This window comes from Phyllostomus discolor, chromosome 5 (genome assembly GCF_004126475.2).
Source record: "Phyllostomus discolor isolate MPI-MPIP mPhyDis1 chromosome 5, mPhyDis1.pri.v3, whole genome shotgun sequence".
Classification (NCBI taxonomy): Eukaryota; Metazoa; Chordata; class Mammalia; order Chiroptera; family Phyllostomidae; genus Phyllostomus; species Phyllostomus discolor.
In genome coordinates, this window is record NC_040907.2 from 108988745 (window position 1) to 109009967 (window position 21223).

The window sequence follows — 21223 nt, forward strand, 5'->3', positions numbered from 1 at the left end:
TATAAGGTATTTTTATAATTTTGATACATGCAATGATTATGTAAGCATGCATGGATTATGAAACTTATAATAAAGTAGACACCCAGCTTAAGAGCTAGAACATCCTATAAGGCTGTTGCTTCAAACTGCCCTGCCCAGCTAGGGACTCAGGCCAGTTTAGCCTCATGTCACTGAAACCTGTTTCCTGCTGGCTCTGGGAAAGGGAGTGCTAGGAGGGTGTGGGGAGAGATGTGCCCACAGAGGAAGCCTAGTCCCAAAGTTGGGGGGTCTAGTCCCATGGCACAAGACTTCTCTTCTCTATGTTGAGTGACCCTGGGTATTTCCCTAGTTCTCCAGGCCAGAGTTTACCCTGCTGGCTGGAGAAGCCCCGGTGACTTTGCATCTGCCTGGATCAATTGTGGTAACTGCTGGGTTAGACTGGGCAGGGGTGGAGGGTGCTAAGGGAGCTGACTAACTGGACAGGTCCAGAGGATGACTGACCTTACTGGGGTTTCAGCCTGGGAGTGTCCCCGAGTGTTCATTCTGTCCTCCAGATGCCTGCCAGAGCTCTCTACAAAGTCATATTCCTGCTTCACGTCCTTCGGCACTTCTTTTCTCCCTTAAGAGAAACCTTCTGTAACTTTGGCTAAATTCTGCTTGTCCTTTCAGCCTTAGCTCAGCCTTCATCTTCTCATTTAGTCAGAAATATTGTTTAAACATCTAGAAAGTATCAGGCACTATTCCAGACCCCAAATCTATGATGTGGGCCAGAGTCCTCTTTGGAGCTTATATTCTAGCATTTATACATTTGTCTGTTTTCTGGGATGGAAAATTTCATCTCCCCTCTCTTGGCTCTGTGCTCCTATCCCAGGGAGACTATGGACTCCCAGAGGGGTTGCAACCTCTGTGTGGATAGGCACTGGTACCTGGATTGGGAGAGATGAGAGGCCTGTCCCTGCTGGGTCACCCACAGCTCTGGTGCTGTCAGCTCTGAGTGAAGACAGTGGCTGCCGTGCCTTGCTCTGAGATGTCTTGGAGTGTATGTGCCTGACTGGTACCCTTCTTGAGTCATCCCCGGCAGAGGAGGAGAGTGATGGTAGAATATGAGCTAGAGGCCATCCTGGGTGTTGGGTGGCAGAGGCTGTAGGGTAGGGACGGGAAGGGAAAAACCAGGTGCAGTTTGAGGCACGAGAAAGCAGAGGACTTAGCAGCCAGGACTCATTGCCAGGGGTGGGGAGGCAGGACCACTGTGAGCCTAAGTTCCATGTGCAGGCTCTATTGTCCCCTTGAACCACACTTAGAAAACACACATTCAAAGATATAAATGTTAAGATTTCAAGAGGGCAGCTACAGAGTAAGTAAACCCAAGCACAGGGCCCTTAGAGCATAAGGGATGAGCACTCCCCCACCTCTCTCTCTCTCTCTCTCTCTCTTTTCTACCCCCATGTGGCCCCTGAACCCACATGTTAATCAACTGCTCAGGTGATTCATGTGTGCAGCAAGGGCAGGAGTTGTGGTGGCTCAGACTGTGCCATGTGATTAGCTCTGCCCAGGATCTTGCAGAAATCTTTTCCTACAGGGTCCTCAGATCTGCATTGCCCCCTGCAGCATCCAGAGAATTAAGATGTGGTGTGGTCTCAATGGCACTAAAACTACACGTCTTTGTTTATCCATGGCTGTCCTCTAAGGAGAATTTCCCTGCGGAGGCCTGGGCTATCGCTCACACTGGCATTTAGAGCAGAGAAGGGAGTGAGTGATTTACTCTCCAGACTATAGCCAAGAGTCCTGAGCCTGACCTGGAAGTCTCCTAGGAACTTTCTGTGTGGGGACAGAGAGGGAAGAGCACTCCATGCAGTGGATGTTGTGTGCAGAGACACAGGCTGACCGGGTCAGGGGCAGTGAAATGTGGGTGTTCAGAGGCCATGGTGGTCAGGGTGAGGTTGTGGTGGTGGATAAATCTGGAATTAATCTGAGTGGGTGGAAAGGCAGAAGGCTGACTGTTACACAATTTTGGATGGGGCTCTGCTGACCCATTTCTCAATGTGAAGTAATCCCTTTGCTCTGGCCCTCTCTTTATTGGATCTGTACCAGCCCCAATTCATTCTGCTGTGTTCTAGGGAACCTAGAGGGCAGTATAAGGTTGAGCGACACCACCAGGGGTGTCTGATTTATTAATAAAAGCCCTGGGCAGTCTTTTTGGAGGTGGAGTCTGAGGGACAGCTGGGCTTTCAGCAAGGTAGAGGCACCAGTAAGACCTGCCTCCTCAGCCTTCCTGGCTCCTGCAGGGCCTGGCAGAGGGTATGATTTGCATCTGGCTCTGCCTGTTTCTAGCTATGCTGCCATGGTAAGTCCCTTACCATCAATGAGCCTCATTTCTCATCTGCTAAATAGTATCATAAATATTCTTAAGAGTTGTACGTTAGTTAAATGAGACAATGTATATAAAGTGTTTAGCATAGCAGCTAGACCACAGTGAAGACTCCATGTCTCATAGTTACTGTTACAATCGATACTGTTATTATTTTCAGACCAAAAAAGGGAAATCCTGTTTGACTCTTAGGGACCTCTATGTGGTGCTGCTGAGTGGGCAATGTCTGGAGGTGAAATGTGACATCACGTCCACAGTGGGGGTCATCTACAATGCTGTCATATCCTTTGCCAATTTGGGGGAGCTGACCCACTTTGGCTTGGCTTACATGAAAGGTAAGTGTCTCTTGCATAGCCCACAGCTGTCCTGGTGCCTCAGGTAACCTAGGTGTCTAGGTACTTGAGCACTATTCCTTCTAAAATAACTGCTTGGGCTGGGGCATATCACCCTGCACACTTAGACATTACTTAGCATGGTGAAGGCTTCAAGTGTTTATGTACAAAGTGTCAAGTAAGTGCAGAAGACTGTAATGAAACCGTGCCTGTAAGATCTTGTGTGTTTTTGTGATTTGCTGGGTTTGGTTGGCTGATCTCAATGTACCAATAAGGAAATGTTAAAATGTTAAACCCATTTCCATCTAGATTGGAATATAAAATGGTGCAGCCACTGTGAAAAATAGAATGGTAGTTTGTCAAAAAATTACAAATAGACTTTCCATATGACCCAGCAATTTTACTTTTGCATATATATGCAAATAATTGAAAACAGGCTTCTCAGAGATTTTTATACACCTATGTTTGTAGCATCACTATTCACAGTAGTTAAAATGTGGAAGCAACCCAAGTGCCCATTGATGGATGAATGGATATGCAAAATGTGGTATGTATATACAATAGAATATTATTCAGCCTTAAAAAGGGTGATAATTCCATCACATGCTATAACATGGATGAAACTTGTGGACATTGTACTAAGTAAACTAGTTGCAAAAAGATAAATACTGTATAATCTCACTTATATAAGTGAGGTACCTAGAGTAGTCAAATTGATAGACACAAAGTGGAATGGTAGTTGCCAGGGGCTGGGGGAAGTGGGTTGGGGATTTACCGTTTAATGGACACAGAGCTGCAATTTCGCAAGATGGAAGGGTTTGGAGGTGAATGGTGGTGATGGTTGTTCAACAATGGGAATGTCCTTAATACCACTGAACTATACACTTAACTATGGTTAAGATAGTAAATTTTATGTTATATGTATTTTATCACAATAAAAATTTTTAAATACTCATCTAATCATTCAGTACTAATAGGAAATCAGCACCCTGACCCTAAGTTAAGAATGAGTTCTGAAAATCCAAAGAAAAGTGTTTCTACACCCTCTTTTCATCTCTGCCCTTCCATTAAGGGGCTCTTTATTTTAATCAACCTCAAATGTCCTTTTGCTATAGTTGAAGTGTTTTAACCACTGTGTGGAATAATGGGAAGAGAGCTGAGCTGGGAACATGTGGGTCTTCAGGTTAAATCCTGGCTCTCCCAGCCCACCTTGCTAGGTGTCATAATCTTGGTGCTCTTCTCTTCTTCCTCCTCCAGTGGGAGAAGCTCATAAGCTTACTGTGGGATCGTCCTGTGTGACACAGGGGTTTAGGAGGGTGGCCTTATCTCCCCATAGTTCTCAGCAGACCTGTGAAAAATATCTCTCCAAAGTTAAAAGCACTACATGTTTTGATGTGATCAATTGATGTTTGCTCAATCTTTAGAACAATGTGAGCAGGAGAATCTTTAGGAAACATTGTATTTTTATTGATCTGTAACATGCAATCTAAATAAAACCAGTGAGCTTGCTCTGGGAGTAGTACAACCTGGGGCTTACCTGCTACTGCCTTCTCCTGGTCAAATACTGACCCTAGGACCCCTCCCATTTGACATTAGCTGTCTAGCTGGGGCCTCCTGGGTAAATCACTCAAAAGTGATCAGTCTGGGATTTGGCTATAAACCCACCAGGGAGGGTTTGCCAGCCAAACTGAAGCAGGGACCTACCATTCCCTGAGGAGGAGTGACCCTGAGGGAAGGGTGAGGTGGTATGGGGACTCAGATTCAGTTGCAAGGAAGAAAGCACAAAGGTAAGTTTAGAGGAGGTTTCTTGAATTTTTTAAAATGGCATTTCCATATTTATTTACTGAGATCTGGTACTTTTGCATTATCAAGAGCCTCTTGTGCCCCCTCCCTAATGTGGATAGTAAATGTGGTGCAAGTTAGTTGACATACACTTTAGGAAGCCATTTATCAGGATTATTATGTTCATTCTTGTCTTTTTTTTTAATCTATTTACCCCTAAAATGTTCTAATTTTGCTTAGAACTTAATTTTGCTTGTACATTTTAATTATTTTCATTAAGTTAAACCATTAACAAAACATTTTGCTAACTTGTAATTAATATATATGTCAAAATAAGACATTGGGCACTGTGTAGTGACTGTTGACTTGAACTTTTCTGGACACCTCCTTCCCTCTCCCCATCATGCATATACATGCCATTGGAAGGGAAGCTTACCTGCTTAAGACTTTTGCCTTACAAACCATGGCAACACACCTGTGGCCAGGCAACCTGATACAAGAGCATCTCTATGCTGAGAGGACAGAGCACAGAGAAGGCTGTGGGGCAGAGTAAGCCTTGGGCAGATCTGCAGGAGGCTTGTGGGAGTGGCCAGGGCATTCAGGCAGAGTGGGGAGGGGATATATTTGCCTCACAGACAGCAGGGGTAGAGACAGGCCCATCAGTGTCTGGGGCTGATTCAACCTCCTTCCCAGAGGTGCTAAGTACAAACAATAGGAGTTGAAGTCCTGAGCTTAGATTGGTAGAGTTTTCAAGCTGGCAACATTCAGGTCAAAAGGCAAATGCAACTCCATTTATGCCCTGTCTTGGTCAGCTTGGGTTGCTAAAACAAAATGCTGTGTAATGGGTGGCTGAAACAACACACATTTACCTCTCATAGTTCTGGAGCCTGGGAAGTACAAGATCAGGGTTTGATTCTGGTCAGGTTTAGAGATCTCTCTGGCTTAGGCAGTTACCTTTTCACTGTGTCTTCACATAGCAGAGAGAACTCTGGTTTCTTCCTCTTTTTATTACATTATCCCACAATGATGGTCAACCCTTATCACCGTATCTAAATCGAATCACCTTCCAAAGGCCACACCTCCAAATACCATCTCATGGAAAGTTAGGGCTTCAATATATGAATTTTGGTAAGACACAAACATTCAGTCCATAACACACCCGTGGCTGGGGACACTTGGGGACCACCCAGTTTATGAAGAGGGCCTGGCCTATGGCAGGGATGGGATAAATACTCATTCCTTTGTTTTTCTTTTTATCTCCATAAGATGGTAGCTGGAAAGCATATAACAGTGATATCTTCTCTAAGATAAATAATCACATTTTCTCTTTTGTTGCCAAGTTTCTCCTCCACGCCCCCCCCCTCTTTGTCTCCTACTACAGCCCCTCATAGACCCGGCAAATCCACAGTGGTAGCAGGTGTGCAAAGAACTTGGTTCCTGCTCTCTCCTGCAACGAGAAAGCTCTTGTCCCACATTCTGGGCAGGGCTCAGGGCTATAGATCTGAGGGGTGGTGCCTGCCTGACTTCTTTTCCCTCCAAATACTCTCTACTTTCATTTCAGACAAAGAGTTCTTCTTCCTGGCCAATGAAATCAGTTTGTGCAAAATAGCCCCTAAGGGGTGGAGTAAGCAACCACAGAAGACCTCCTGGAGTGCCTTCATACTCTTCCTGAGGATCAAGTTCTTTGTCAGTCACAATGGGCTGCTCCAGTGAGTTCTACAGACTTGTTGCATTGTCCATTAAGGGCTAGGCACATCCAGATCCAGGATGACATTAGAGGTAGTAATTAGAGGCAAGTGCTCAGTGAACTTTAACTTGTATATAAATAACAATTATTGTGGTTGACCTTCTATCAACTCAATTCCAATCTGACAGAAAAGGGGGGGAAATCAGTGTTTAGGAGCAAGCTCTGGTCAAAATGAGAACTTGCCTGTTTGTTTCAAATATATTCCACTTCAGGTCAAAATTCTATCTCCCCTGACCTACATGTCCCTCCCCGAATCAGCCCAGTCATGAGAGTTGGAGGATAGGGTCATGGCTTTGGAGTTCAGCCACTGCTTCTTTGTTCTTTAGCTCACTAGAAAAACCACCCAACTGAATGTCAGGTTTTTTTCACTTGAACCACAGCAACAAACATATCCATGGGTGTAAGTACATGGCACAGAGTGGCCTTCAACTAGAGGCAGGAGACATAGTGTGGATAAAGGAGACCACACTTGTCTTACTGCCATTGCCCTCTGGGTAGTATTTGTGTGTATCCTATATTCTCTCCTTTCCTTGTTTTCCAGACTGAGAAAACCCTCTCAGCATTCCAGTGGCCTTTATTTCTTCTTTTCTTTCTCAGGCAGAGCTAGACAAGACATCAATTTCCCCTGTAGCTTCAGAAAGACATCCTGGAGGAGAAGCTGTACTGAAATGATGAGATACTGCTGCATCTGGAAGTCCTGGCTCTGCAGGTTAAGTTTGGCAGTTACCCTGAGGAGGTAGAGGAGGAAAGCTGAGGCTCTTGGTGGGGTCAGCACAGGAGCAGTTAAGGGACAAAGGGAAACTGTTGAAAATGTGGAGACTAAAAAGTATTGTTAGCATTTACCACTTAGATAGGGGTAACCATCTGCTCATCCATCCATCCATCCATCCATTCATCCATCCATGCATCCATTCATCCAATCAAGTGATCTTTGCTAAGTTCTGATGGATACAAAGATGAACAAGTCAAGTTTATGTATTACAATGTAGTTCTAGTCTAAGATCCCTCCTAAAGAGAGTAATTTACTAATTTATTTGGTTCTCATCATCATCATCATCACCATCATCATCATCATCATCAATTAACAGGCCACCTTTACTAAAAGATCTCTATGTACCTGCCATTAAGCTAGACATTTTCTACACCATTAACTCATTTAACCATCAAAACAGCTTTGCAAGGTTGATACTCACATTTTCTAGAAGAGCAATTTGAGACTCATGTGCCAAGAAAATGGCAAAGTCTAAATTTGAGCCCAGGTGTATCTGACTCCAAGGCCAGTGCTGTTTCTGCCAGATCTGCCGCCTCTCAAATAGAAGCTCTAATCTTGCTGGCCAAGTCCTTGTCCCTGCAGCACAATCATATGTAAGTTTCTTTGATTTAATTTGTGTCTAATTGTCCTATGTTATAGCCCTCAAGACTTAGTAGGGGTTACTGGTTATTTAATTTGCAAATACATCAATGTAGGGAGGGATAATGCTAATATATTTTTAACTTAATTAGGATTTAAAACAGAGATGCCATGCAGGAAGGAAGGAACAACCAGGTGAGCTATGACAGAGAGTACTGCAGCTTTCTCTTGGGTTCATGAAAATCCCCTACCCATGTTCATCTTTGAAGCAGTAAAGGGGTCTGTTTAGACCTCAACAAAGACCTAAACAGTATGACATGACATCTAAATGTGGAGTGTGTCTCTGGCTTCGTCAGTAGGAGCAGAAAGAGAAGAGCAATGGAGGTAAAGGTCTCACCGATGTCTTCCCAGGTGACTTCTTAGCCAGTGCACCGGTCTTAATCTTGGAGGGAATCTCACTGCCATGTTATAAAAACCAAGAGCCTTTGGCGGTACTTAACTTGGAGAAGAGATGCTCTAAAGAGGACATGAGAGCTGTGTGATAGAGGGGTCCCTTGCTTGAAAGAGAAAATGAGGTTTAACACATATGGCCTTGGGCCTTTGAATGCTTTCCCAGTAGGGTCTGCATGTCCATCCTGATCTCACCCATTCTCCAAGATCAACTCAGCCCCAACTACACAGCTTTCCTGGCCTCCCCATCTGTGGGAGGAAATTCTCCCCATATTCTCTGGACCCTTGTGTACATATCCCCACACCCTTTGTCCAGGACAGGTGATCACTCAGTAGCAAGTTCTCTCAATAGCAAGTGACAGGAAAGCTCACTTGGCTTGAATAAAACATGTAATTTATTGGCTTACAAAACTGAAGTGTCCAGGCCTCCCTGCTCCTTGGACAAGCCTCCAGTCTTATCACTGCTTACCTTGTAGCTACTTCCTGTCTCCTTGGTCCCCAGGTCTCCTCGGTCTCCTGGTCCTTGCCTGGGGCTTGCTGGGTGCACAGACCCAAATGGCATCAGCAGGACTTGGGTGTCCTGCATCTCTAGGTTATGTGCTCTCCTTAATCAGGTTTCCTTCCAGTAGCTCTAGATTCTACCCTCCAGGTTGCAGCCCAGCACCAAAGGGAGAGGTCCTCTCCCAGTAATGTAATGGAAATCCTGTTGTTCTGTCTCATTGGTTCTGACAGGGTCATGTGCCCATCCTAAGCTAATCACTGTGCAGCAAGACACTGTGCTCTGATTGGTTGCACTTAAGTGATACTGCCACCCTAGGAGCTAGGAGTAGAGCTAACACTAAGCAAAATGCTTGCACTGACAGGGAGGAGGGTGGTTTCCATTTCCAGAAAGGAGGGGCACAGTAGTACATGACCAAAAATATATGTCCACCACCAGTGAGCACTCATGGTGAGGAATGCTACATCCTTGGTGAGCAAAGGAGATGCATTTTGCTAAACTTCTGAGTCTGCTGGAGACATCTGAGTGTGACTGTTACAGGGTGCAGCCAAGAGGGGGGGGACCCCAAATGGGCATTTGAAATGGGGTCCAGAACTTAAGGTGTCCAGGAGATTTTGGGATGTCTCCATCCCCCCTGCCCAGGGAGTGGGTTGGGGGGAGGGACAAATGGAGCAGGGCCATTGAGAGCTGTTTAGCATAGCAACAGCCTTGCAGCTAAGCTCTGGTGTGGTCGTTTGGCATATCTATAACCTTTGACTGGTTGCATAGATATGTTAAGTAGCTGTGATCAGCTCTAAGCCAGGGGAATGGAAGTAACTTCCCCACCCAGATGTAACTGGGGGGGCAGGTCCCCTGAGTTACAGCACCTGCGTGGGAGCTCAGAGAGGATTGGCTCCAGGATATGGGGCCACGCCTGCCCAGACTCATGATGGCAGCCCAGTAAAGCTGGAAGGACACGAACTCTGGCATGTGAAGCCGAGTGTGGGAGGAGTCAGAAATGAGGCTGCAGAGGAAGATTGGCCGCGGGGATTTAAAACCCAGATTTGGTGGCCATTGAGGAGGAGAACCATGTGGCCTTGACGGAGTGGAGACTCCTGCAGCCCTGAGAGGAGGAGAACCACGCGGGCTTGACGGAGTGGAGACTCCTGCAGCCCTGAGAGAGGGAGAACCATGGAGCAGCCCTAGAGGGGAGAATCATGCTGCTTTAAGAAGGAGAACCACGCAGACCTGACTGAGTGGAGACTCCTGCAGCCCTGGGAGGAGGAGAGCCATGCACAGCCCTGAGAGGAGAGAACCATGTGGCTGTGGAGGTGCAGAGAAGATCATGGCCATTGGAGAGAGAGCCACACAGCTTTAGCAGAGTGAAGACTCCCCTGGCCCTGGGAGAGAAGACCACGTGCCTGTGCCAGAGTGGGGACCCCCACAGCTTTAGAAGGGGGAACCACCACCTGGTTTTAGCAGAGATCCTGGTGACTCAGCTGAGGGTGCTGGGAACCCAGGGAGGTCTCCCAGTCGAGATGGAGTTCTAACTGGGAAGAACCAGAGGACTGCCTGAGCCATGGACTTCTATTTCCTTTCCTGAGATACGGTACTCTGGACTGGGCAAAGGGGGAAGGAAAGAAGGACTGTGTCTGTTTGAGGGTGTTTTAAGGGACTTTGGGATTTTGGTGAAGACATTAGGTCACTACTTTAAGTTTGTATAGCATTAAATAAACATTTCCTTTCCTTTTCACAAATCTCTGGCATTGAGAGACGTCTTTCCTAGGGCGGCAGATATAACAGACCCAAGGCCTTCTTTCAATAATAATATATTGTCCCAGGCCCCCCTTGTTGTGTTCTGTAACATGACCTTGTGTTATGCGTTGAATTATATTCCCCACAGTTCATATGTTGAAGCCCTAATCCCAGTACCCCAGAATGTGACTGTCATTGGAGAAGGGTCTTTAAAGTGGTTAAATTAAAGTCAGGCTGTCTTGGTGGGTTCTAATCCAGTCTGACTGGAGTCCTTATAAGAAGAGGGGATTAGGACACAGAAGGACACCAGGGAGTCAGGTGACTAGAGGAAAGACTATCAGAGGACACAGCAAGAAGGTGGTTGCCTACAAGCCAAGGTAAGGCCTCAGAGAAACCAATCCTGTTGAGAATTTTGTCTTGGATTTCTGGCCTCTAGAACTGTGGATTAGTTTATGTTGTTTAAGCCACTTAGTCTGTTGCATTTGTCATGGAAGTCCCAGAAAACTAATATACTGTGAGTCTGCAGCCATCACCAAGTATGGCTACCTTCACAGCATCCTCTGTTCTTAGTTCTCATGTGGTATGGGTTGGAGAGTGTTGGGAACCGCCCTGACTGGTATCAGAAGCTGAAACCCCTGCCTAGGCTAAGGCTAAGGGAACGCCCTTGGAACCATAAGCCAGCAAGGAGACAAAAGCTTATCTCCCTGGCAGGAATGCTGCTTCTGCTGCTTTATTCATAACTGAATCCCAAAAAGCTTGGTCAGTTAGCCAAAGATGGGTAAGATTCCCCAAGGGGGGGGGAACAACCTAAGACAGGCACGATCATTTTGGGAGGCCCCTCAAAAGAAGGACTTTGGGGGCTGCAGCAAAAGGGGGTGATGGACCCTGGCTCCCCGGCTTTGACAAAGCCTGAGTTCTCATTGTCTGGGAGAAAATCTCCTTATCTCTTGGTTGCCTTAGTTCCCTTGCTCCACCTAAGCCTGAAACAATGACAGGGTGGTGCAGCTCTGTGCTGAAAAGGGAGGATTACCCGGGTGATCAGGCCTAAGAAAGAATATGTAAATTACTGTGAAACCTTCTTTGTTTAGAATGCTCTCAGTTGAATGAGAAGGGTCTGAGGAGGAAGTTAGTTTGTTCCTCAAAGTCTTACAGCTCTTTGACCCCGACTCAAAATAGACCTGCAGAGTTCCTTGTTTTCTATGGTTCCTTACTTCCCCCTAATGAGTACTGTACTTTACCTGAATTATTATGCAAAATGAGCCCAATAAAAGCAGGTATGGACAGTAAATCGGCGTGCTCCCCACTAGGGGTGGTGGCCATTTCGTCCCTACTTCCCCACAGAAACTAGTTTGTCTCTGTGCATGTTTTTCTCTCGCATGTTTTTCGACAAGCCATCCACAGCGTTCCGTGATCACTGCTGGCCAGTGGCCCACGCAACAGGAGAGGGCAAGGCTATGACTTCAGTCACAGCTTGTCTTTTCTGTCCCAGTAACTGTGTTTAAGGCTGAGGACAAGTTCAAAGACTAAAATGGTTATTTGAGAACACTGGCTTTCAAATGTTCTGTGCCATGACCTATCATAGAAAAAAAAAAAAAAGATAGATGTTATAACCCAACACACACATATGTACGTATCACAAAACTGAGGCAAAATTTAGGAAATAAGATGCACCCTTTCTATATGTCTTGACATTGGTATTTCCTATTGTATTCTAGTTAATATAAAATTTTCTGGTTATGAACCACTAAATTGTTATCATAATGCCATTTGGAAAAATACCTTTCAGACTATATTAATATCATTTTGCTTTCCTCCCAGTACATCTTCAGAAGAGGCTGCTGTGTCCTGAGTCTTCAAAGTTCTTTATTCCCTCAAACAGCTGTATTTGTCATTATAACATTTCTCACCACCTGGCATGAAATATTCCTTTGTCAGCCTTAATGCTGTTCTCTCCCTTAGAATGAAGCCTGTCTAAGGGTAAAAGTTCTGTCTGTTTTTTTTTTTTCTGCCATTTCCCCAGCACCAAAGCAATGCCCGAAACATAGGGAGTTTGGTCAAGAGCTATTGGTGTAAACAGTGAATGAATGAACAAAGTACAGGGTGACACTGTGAATAACAGTCAGCCATCAGGAAAGTTATCATCTTGCTTGTCAGGTGATAACTGTAGCTCAGTTCCCAACACCTCCCTCCACCCTCACACCCTTGTGCCACCTCAGTCCATGGAGATTGAGATTCACTGACTCCTTCTGGCACTGTGCGAGCCTGGCAGGACAGTCTCCCAGAGCAGTCCTGGCTCCTTGCCCCTTTGACAAGCTTTTAGCCCTGTCACTCATCACATGGAGCTCCTTCCTATATCCTCAGCCCCAAAGCTGGAATCCTTACCATGTCTAAGCCAGCTCTCTCTTGCCCCTGTGTTGCTACATTTGGTGGGGGGGGGGGGGCGGGGCTTGTCAGGAGAAGGGCTCTGACATTTAGAGAGTACTGTAAGCCAAGGTTGCCATAGTGAAGCAGCTGACATCCTTGCTGCACCCTCTAGTCCAATCCTGTATATGGCTTATGTGGACAGGATAGGGTGACTTCCAGCTGCAGGATTAGCCTATCCTCAGCAGGTTCCATGGAGCAGAGTAGGCCTCAGTTTTGGAATCACATGGAACTGGGTCCAAACCCTGCCTGATTTTGTTAGTCATGACGTGCATGACTGGGTACATTATCTCTCTGAGCTTCAGCTTTTTCATCTGCAAAATGGAAATAATAGTTCCCTTGCAAAGCTGCTGTAAGGGTGGAAGGTGGTTATGCATGTATGATCCCTGGCATGTAGCAACTGCTATTTGCAAGCTCCCTTCTCTGTCCCCCAGAGTTAGGAGTGCTCTATTATTAAACCACACAAAGACCTAGCTTTCAGTCTTTGGATTCAGACATGAGATGTAATACCTGAGGCCTTAACTGTAGCCTTAGAGGTTGTAGAAACTGTGGGCCATGTCCATTGAAGGCAACTGGGAGTCTGAGTAAGACTCAGCCCAATCTTCTTATGGGCTCACTCATCCCATGGTTCAGAGGCCCAGTCCTGTCTCTTGATGCTCCATTGGTGACTCCCTGTGCTTGTCCAGTTTCTGACTGACCTCACCTATCCCCTACCTTATTCTGATCTCATCCTCACCTCTGGCTCCTCCCCCAGATCCTGCCCCATCTCAACCTCTCCCACTGCCCTGTGGATCAGAATTGTTCTGAGACACTCTCTGATGCTCTCACGTGGCTCCCAATGGCAGGTCTTTTTCCTTTCTCTTGTTCGTATACAGAGGCAACAGATTACACAAACTCATTCATTTGCACATCCACTTGCTCAGTCCCAATTTATGCAGGGCCTGCTCCATGCTCGGCATCATCTGAGCCTATGTCAACCCTGCAGAGCCAGTGTAATTTCCATTCACAATTGAGAAAAATTGTGCCTCTGTGAGGTTAGGTAAGCTGGTGAGAGCAGCAAGGACTCACTTCTGGGGCCTTGTTTCCTTACCCTCCTGGCACTGTGGTGGGCACATCAGAGGATGTTAGGGGAAACTCAGAGAGGAGAGCCCCACCAGTTGAGTGCATAGTATGAGAAGGCTGGCTATGCAGAGAGCTGCAGATATTCCACTGCTGCCCTGCCTACAGGGGTTCTGAGACTGAGCGGTGTTTCTAGTCTGGTCCAGGAGGAACTTATTGTGCCCTCCTAAGGGACTTGTATTTTGTTTGATAAACGGTTCTGGTGATGGAAAAAAAGAAGAATTTGGAAACCACTGTAGTAGAAGATTGGGAGCCACTGATGAATTCTAAGCAGGAGTGTCATGATTACATTTGCATTTTAAAAAGGCAGACAAAGACAATTTGGTATAAAAATAAATCTCAATCACATCATTATAGCAGAGCAGCTTTCCTCTGGGTGCCTTCTCCTGCAGCCTCTGATCACTTGCAGAGATTTTATACAGTTGTAAACACTTCATTTAACACTTCATTCAAGCCACATTTCATTTGCATTCTGCTTTCTCACTTGATGACACATGTCTTCCTGTGGCTTCCTAATGATCATTTGGAATAGCTATGTGTTACCCCACAGCAAGGTTGGATCTCCACTCACTTACCAGTATGAGTACTATATCAGGTATCATTTAGAAGTGTCATGTAAGTTATAACTACTGTTATTATTATTCCAGCTGTTTTCTGATTTTCCTTTTTTATAAATGACATAGTAATAAATGTTTGTGCTAGAATTATTTTAGTTCCATGTTGACTTCTTCTCTTGGACATATTCCAAGCAATGAGATGCTGGGTCAAAGGTCTTAAACACTTAAAAAAAGTTTACTAGTTTTAAGTTCACAGCAAAATTGAAGGGAAGGTACAGTAAGTTCCCAAATTCTACTTGCCCCCCACTACAGCCTTCCCCATTTTCAGCATCCCCCACCAGAGTGGCACATTTGTTACAATGATGAACTTACATAGACACATCATAATCACCCAAAATCCATAGTTAACATTAGGATTTTTTCTTGATGCTCTATATTCTATGGATTTGGAAAAATTTATAATGACATATATCTACTATTATAGTATCATACAGAGTAGTTTCACTGCCCTAAAAATACTCTGTGCAACACTTAATTGTTCTTCCTCCCACCAATCCCTGGTAACCACAGATCTTTTTACTGTCTTTACAGTTTTGCCTTTTCCATGTCATATATTTGGAATCCTACAGTATTGAGTCTTTGCAGATTGGCTTCTTTCACTTAATAATATGCATTTAACTTTCCTGTATGTCTTTTCATGGCTTGATAACTAATTTCTCCACACTTGATCTTCGCCAAAAGGCTGAGAAGCGATGATAACTAATTTCTTCTTAGCACTGAATAATATTTTACTGTCTGGATGGACCACAGTTTATTTATCCATCACCTATTGAAGAACATCTTTTGTTTCAAGTTTTGACAATTGTGAATAAAGCTGCTATAAACATTCACATGGAGGTTTCTGTGTGGAGATGTTTTTAACTCCTTTGGGTAAATACCAAAGAGCATGATTGCTGGATTGTATGGTAAGAGCATGTTTAGTTTTGTAAGAAACTGCCAATCTGTCTTCCAAAGTGGTTGTATCATTTTTCATTCCCACCACTGATGTTGCTCTAAACTTGTCAATACTTGATGTTGTCCATATTCTGGATTTTGGCCATTCTAATAGCAATCTGAATGCTTTTTTATGCACTAGATTGCTGAGCAATTTCTTTTCCTTTATGTTTCCGAGCTGAGCTCAGAGCTGGCATGAACCAGTCGTAGGCTGGATGATTCTTAGTCTATGGCCACATAGGATAAGCCTGTGCCATGTAGGAGCATGGGGATGTAGCAGACACTGCAGTTCTTTCAGATCCCCTTATTTGGTCAACTTGCCCACCCCCTCATCTGGAAGTTCAGATGCTCTTGGCTCCCAGCTGCCTTCCTCTGGGGTAGTTGGATAGTTGCCCTCAGCTGTAGGGAAATATCTTGCCTAAGGTTGGGCTGGAAGGGGCTGCCTGAGACCAAGAGGGCTGATTCAGGAACACAAGTGCAGGATCACCTTCACCCTCTGTCAAGTCCTACCTCTCTCATTTTTTACAAGGGACCCCAAGACCTCTCCTCCAAAACTGCATACCCATCTCTGGCCCTGAGTCCACATCAGAGACTCCAGCATCAGGCAGGGGTGATGCCTCTACTAGCCACTCCTGCTGGAGCTTCAGCTTCAGGTTCTCTGAGGAGCCAACTTGATGAAGAGTGAGGCCTGGCACAGGGTGGGGCTGTCAGATATTTTCTTGTTCCTGGGTCAACTTCTTGATCACCTGCTTTTAGAGAGATAGTGTCATAAACCAAGACCTTTCCTTACAAAGAGTGGACAGTGCACTAGGAGCACACATGGAGAGAAATGATAAATGAATAAAAAGAAACAAAGTTTCAGGACCAGGGTTTTTCTGTCCTGAAAAAAAATTTCATCATGGAATGTGTAAGGGCTTGGATGACCAAATCTTGTTTCTGTCACTTACAAGTGGTGTTACTATTGAGTGGCTTCCCTCCTTGTCCATTGTGCTCATCTTGTGCCAATAATAATGCTGTCTCTGTGAGATTACTGTGAGAATCAAAAGAACTAGTGGTTCTGAGGACCAACTGGCTTACAGAATGGGCTAAAAAACGATGGTTCTTCTCTTCTCTCCCTTCCATTTACATCATATGATGTGATGCAGCTTCTATATAGTAGAAAAAAGATGTACCAGGTGGGGTTTTTGAAGGAACATCCTAGCCCTGAAGCCCTAACCTGGGTTTTGACTACAGGCAGACTTCTGTTCTTAGAGTTCCATAGAAGCTATTCCTATGGGCCCCCCTTTTTTTCCTGCATCTTATTTTTAGCAGATAGAAACCAAAGCCTATTTCCACATTGAAGATTACATCCTAGCAAGTCTGATTGAGAAGATGACTGCTCTCAGGGTCCAGGCCCAAATCTCAAAGATGCACCACCTCAGTCCTGTGCTCTGGGGACAGGAGGCTGAGCTGGAGTTCTTGAAGGTGAGGCCCTGGTACCCCTGGAAGAAGTCTTGGTGTTCAAGGGCACACAGTCAGCAACCCACTCTAAGGCCTTTCCTGTCGGCTAAATGTGCTCAGACCCAAGAGGAGTTACAAACAAGGGTTCTGAGGCTTGGGGAGGAAGGAAGCTCCATTGCCCACCTGGCAAAGAGAGGCTTCTGGAAGCAGATGACATTGGAAATGATCCCAAAAGATGGGTATGAATTAGTGGGCTGGGGTGGATATGTATGTCAGGGCCTTTCTTCAATCTTAGAGCTCACAGTCACTTTTCTGTGAGTGGAGAGATCACATCTCTTGTAGGTGACATACAGGAAAACTGAGGTACGAAATTGGGTGGTGAGCCAAAAGCAAAACCATTGGAAGACGTCCAGTTTTCAGACTTCCAGAAAACTGTCCTTAGCACAGCACAGATAGTGTGGTCCATGCATATGGGTGCATCTCTGGTCCACTCTTTCCTCAGCCCTTGAGCCAAAGGACCAGCATTTTAGGTTCCATATTGGTGGGCACATACAGAGCCTGCAATGAGTAGACTTTGCTCACTCTTAGACTTACACCTTCTTGAGCCAGGCACTGTGGGCAGTGGAAAATACAATACACACTCCCTGCCCTCCAAGGAGTCCCAAGTCTTCTGGGGAGTACAGACAGGTACCCTGAGGCATGTAATACTGTGATAACTACCCCATGAGAATGACAGAAATAGCAGTTACTCTCTCTCAGGGTGGGAGGGAGTGACTACTCTGCCCATGGAGGTAGAGCTGTCAGGCATGTGGGAGGAGTCCCCTCACCCCCGCCCAACCTCAAGCCTTTTCCAGGGCAGGATACCTGGCTTGGCCTTTAGAATCAGAAGCAGTTAAAAAAGGAAGTTTGAAGACTTATACATTTCTCTGTACAAAGTCTCCTGAGACAGATAGAAATATTGTTATTGTTTTTTGCCTTTAGTAAAGACAGGCATTAGAAAGCCAAACTGCTGAGGGGAGGTGTGGCCTTTTCTTTCTGGTGGGTCACTTAGCAGAACTGTTTGTAGCACCCAGCATGGTGTAAACCTGCAAACATTTTTCATTTGAGAAGCCCTGTCAGAAAGGTGCTTGCTGCATTCCACAATCTAGCGCTCATGTGTGCTCCTTGTCAAGAGGATGCAGCATCCCCTTGGCAAAAGGCAAGTGGGAACTGCAAAGCCATCAGTGCACATTTGGTGGAGAGTGGCCACAGAGCCATGGAGCCAGTAGAGATACCAAGGCATCAGGCCCACAGAGGCCCTGCAGGACTGACAATGCCCGTCTGCCTCTGCTCAGGCCTGGCTTTGTGGCTTTACAAAGTCAACATTTCATAAGCAAAGCCCTGACAGATTTGATTTCACTTGCATGCAATTTTATCAGTTTCCAGCTAACTTTTTGAAGTTCCCCTTTGTTGGGCTTGCTACTACTATGTGCCACCTGAGGTACAGAAGCATGACCCAGTGGGTTTGGTAGCTCAGAGCACATTGTGACCCTTTCTGTTAGAGTGAATGTTTGTTAACAAAGTCTTACCCCACGACTGTAAAAGCAATGATTTGTTTCTAATTATGCCTCGCTATAGATAGCACAGTTACACTAGAATGTATTTAGTCTTCTCTCTTGTTCTAGGCATTCACAGGTATATGTACATATATATTTAAAATTGGTTTTATATTATATATGCAGTTTTATGTATTTTTATAATCCTATCTCACTAAAATTTGAAACTATTTTAAATCAACACACGTACCCTAAATTTTTTTTCTCAATAAGATTGAATATGGGACTATTTAAAACAATACTGAGATTAGTACTTCTTTTTTACATAAGTCTTTAGCTACATTTCTGCTTAATTCCTTAGGAATAGAATCTCATGAATGCACTTACAGGACTGAAGATTATGAAAACTGTAAACATTTAAACATGCTAAGACACTTTATGTTGCAGTTATTTCTGTACATTTTTTGTTCCCTCTACTAGGTTGTAAATGACCTCAGGGCCTGTCTCAGAGCCTAGTTGCTCGATAAACAGGCACTGGATTATTTAATTACAGCTCCTCCAGGCTCCCCTTTCCATTATCAGATTGTGCCTGTTGGCATGCTGTTCACTGGTGACTAATTCTGCTAGTTCATCATCTCACACTAGAAGGAGACTTGGCAGCAGTCAAGTTTGGGTAATGCTGAATAATATACTCTGTCTGGAAGATTCACAACTACATTAGTGTATTAATCCCAGAACAACCTGTTCAAGGTTAATTTAGTGTTTTCTAAAGTTCCTCAATCATGGAACCATTTTCCCACATAACTAGGGGTTGTGATATGCTATTGAAACATTTTTTTGTTCTGTTGAAATCATACTGGTTGTATCTTGTATTTTCCTCCACTTAGCATTATAACATATGCATTCCCCAGATAATTACAAATGCTTTATGAATATCCTGTGTTAAAACTGCCTGATAATACCTTTAAGGCAGTACTAACTTCAGTAAATCACTGACCTCTGGGAGCTGATCCTCCCAACTTAATCTTGTAAGTCTGTACTGAAAATTTCTATGATAAGAGTTTGTACTGATTTCATATTATATTTTCTTAGGACAGAGTTGCAGGAGTGGAGTTGTTACAGAAGAAACTCCCAGAAACTCAGTTCTTCTCATGGATGCAGTAGAAAAATCACAAATCAGTGAATCTATTAACACACAAGCAGGGTTTATTGGTCATCCATTCTCATCATGACAACAGCCTAGCTAAATCGGTGGGGGCTGGGGGTGGAGCTCAGTGAAAGTCATAGAGAAAGCAGTGTTAGGGAGGCTGAAGCAAGGGTGGCCGAAGCAAGGGTGGCCAAAGGCCATGGTGTACTGTGTGGCCAGAGGCGGGGTGGCTAGAGAGCCAAGAGAGAGAGTCCTTCATTCTGAGAGCTTATATAGTTGGTGGGATGGGGCGAAGAAGTTACATACTGATTGACAGGTAAATGTGGTGCCAGCTTTCCTGGGCAGATGTGACTACCCAAACTTAGGTATGTGTGCGGGTCTGTTAGCCCAAATCCTCTTCTTGCTCCAGCTCCCATTTGTACATCTTGTTGTAAGACAGATACGTGACTGGAGGCAGTTAATTAAAGTTGGGGCAGGTACCCAAAGGGCTTTTTCTTTAAGCATTAGGCACTCCCTTGTAAAACAGATAATTACCAGCTCTAGGCAATTAACTAAAGTTGTTTTATGGGCTTCTTCCCTTGGCACTGGAGACCCTCTTCTGCCTTTCAGCCTTGAGGTAAAAGCACAGTTTCAAGACTTTCCCCAATAGTGGAAAAAATACACAGAATTTCAAAGCTTCCCCTCCTCCTGTTTTAGCATGGTGTTTCTTATGATGTTGTCACATCTGGTAATATTATTGGACCAGGCTCAGGACTGCTAAGTTTGTGGGTGAGACATGTCTCTTTCCTCCTTCCTGTCTTGGTTTGCCATCTATTCTAACAGAATTATAGAATCAAAGTATATGAACTGTGAATCTCTTGATGAATAGCTGGAAATAACCCATTTGTTCTGCCAGTTTTCAGTACAGAGAGGGTGCTATGTGGGCTGGGAGCCAGGAGGGCCTAGGTCCAGTCTCAAATTTGCTGCCCTATTTAAGGAGAAGGGGAAAAGAATGAGTTGGCCCTAAGCGCATGGAGATGAAATGACCCTCTGAGAGGAAAGTCAGGGGTAGCAACACAGAAGGAACCAGGAGAGATGGTACTGAAGACTCCCTAGCAGAACACGGAGACATAGATAATGTTACCTTTTTTAATTTTTACTTTTTACAAATTGAAAATGCCATTGACAATCTTATATATTATCAACCATGTTTCCAGTCTTTATAGCAACTGTACTTGTGTTGGTAAGTGTGAAGACATAGAAGCAAATAGACTCATGTTTCCATTCTTGGCACCCAGTGGGAACTTTGCAGATTACTCAATCCTTAATCCTTCTGTGCTTGTATAGAATAATGCCTGGGGACATACCTAGAATCGTGCTTTATATATTTCAGTAGCTTATCCCCCTCTATGTAATTAAAAGTAAAATTAATAATTTATATTAAACAATTAAAAATGTAAGCAAGCCTTTCAAAGGCATCTTTATTATGATGAGTTCCTTTTCTTGCCTTACATTATTTTTTTTAAAGAAATATCACATCAAATACTTTTAAAGAATTTATCTAATTGTTTTAGAGTGAACCTGACTTGTCATACCTCAAGCACATATCTAGTCTGGCCATTGGCTATTTCCACACCAGTGGTTAATAAATATTGTTTTGCATGATGGTGATGGAGATGATGATGATGGTGATAATGATAATGACAAGTGTAACAAAGTCTCTCCAGAGTTAAAAGAAGGAGGCTCAGGGTCCAGAACTTTCATTAAGATTATATGAAGAGCTATAGACT

At 44.5% G+C, this 21223-nt stretch overlaps 1 protein-coding gene across 1 annotated transcript in view; it reads left to right on the plus strand.

Moving 5' to 3' along the window:
• The window catches only part of FRMPD2 (FERM and PDZ domain containing 2), a 98628-nt gene that overhangs the window by 7499 nt on the left and 69906 nt on the right, over positions 1 to 21223 (plus strand). The window contains 5 exon segments of the mRNA XM_036027506.1: positions 329 to 400; positions 2508 to 2682; positions 6023 to 6170; positions 6806 to 6944; positions 16641 to 16796. Of these exon segments, the coding sequence (XP_035883399.1) occupies positions 329 to 400; positions 2508 to 2682; positions 6023 to 6170; positions 6806 to 6944; positions 16641 to 16796 (690 nt within the window).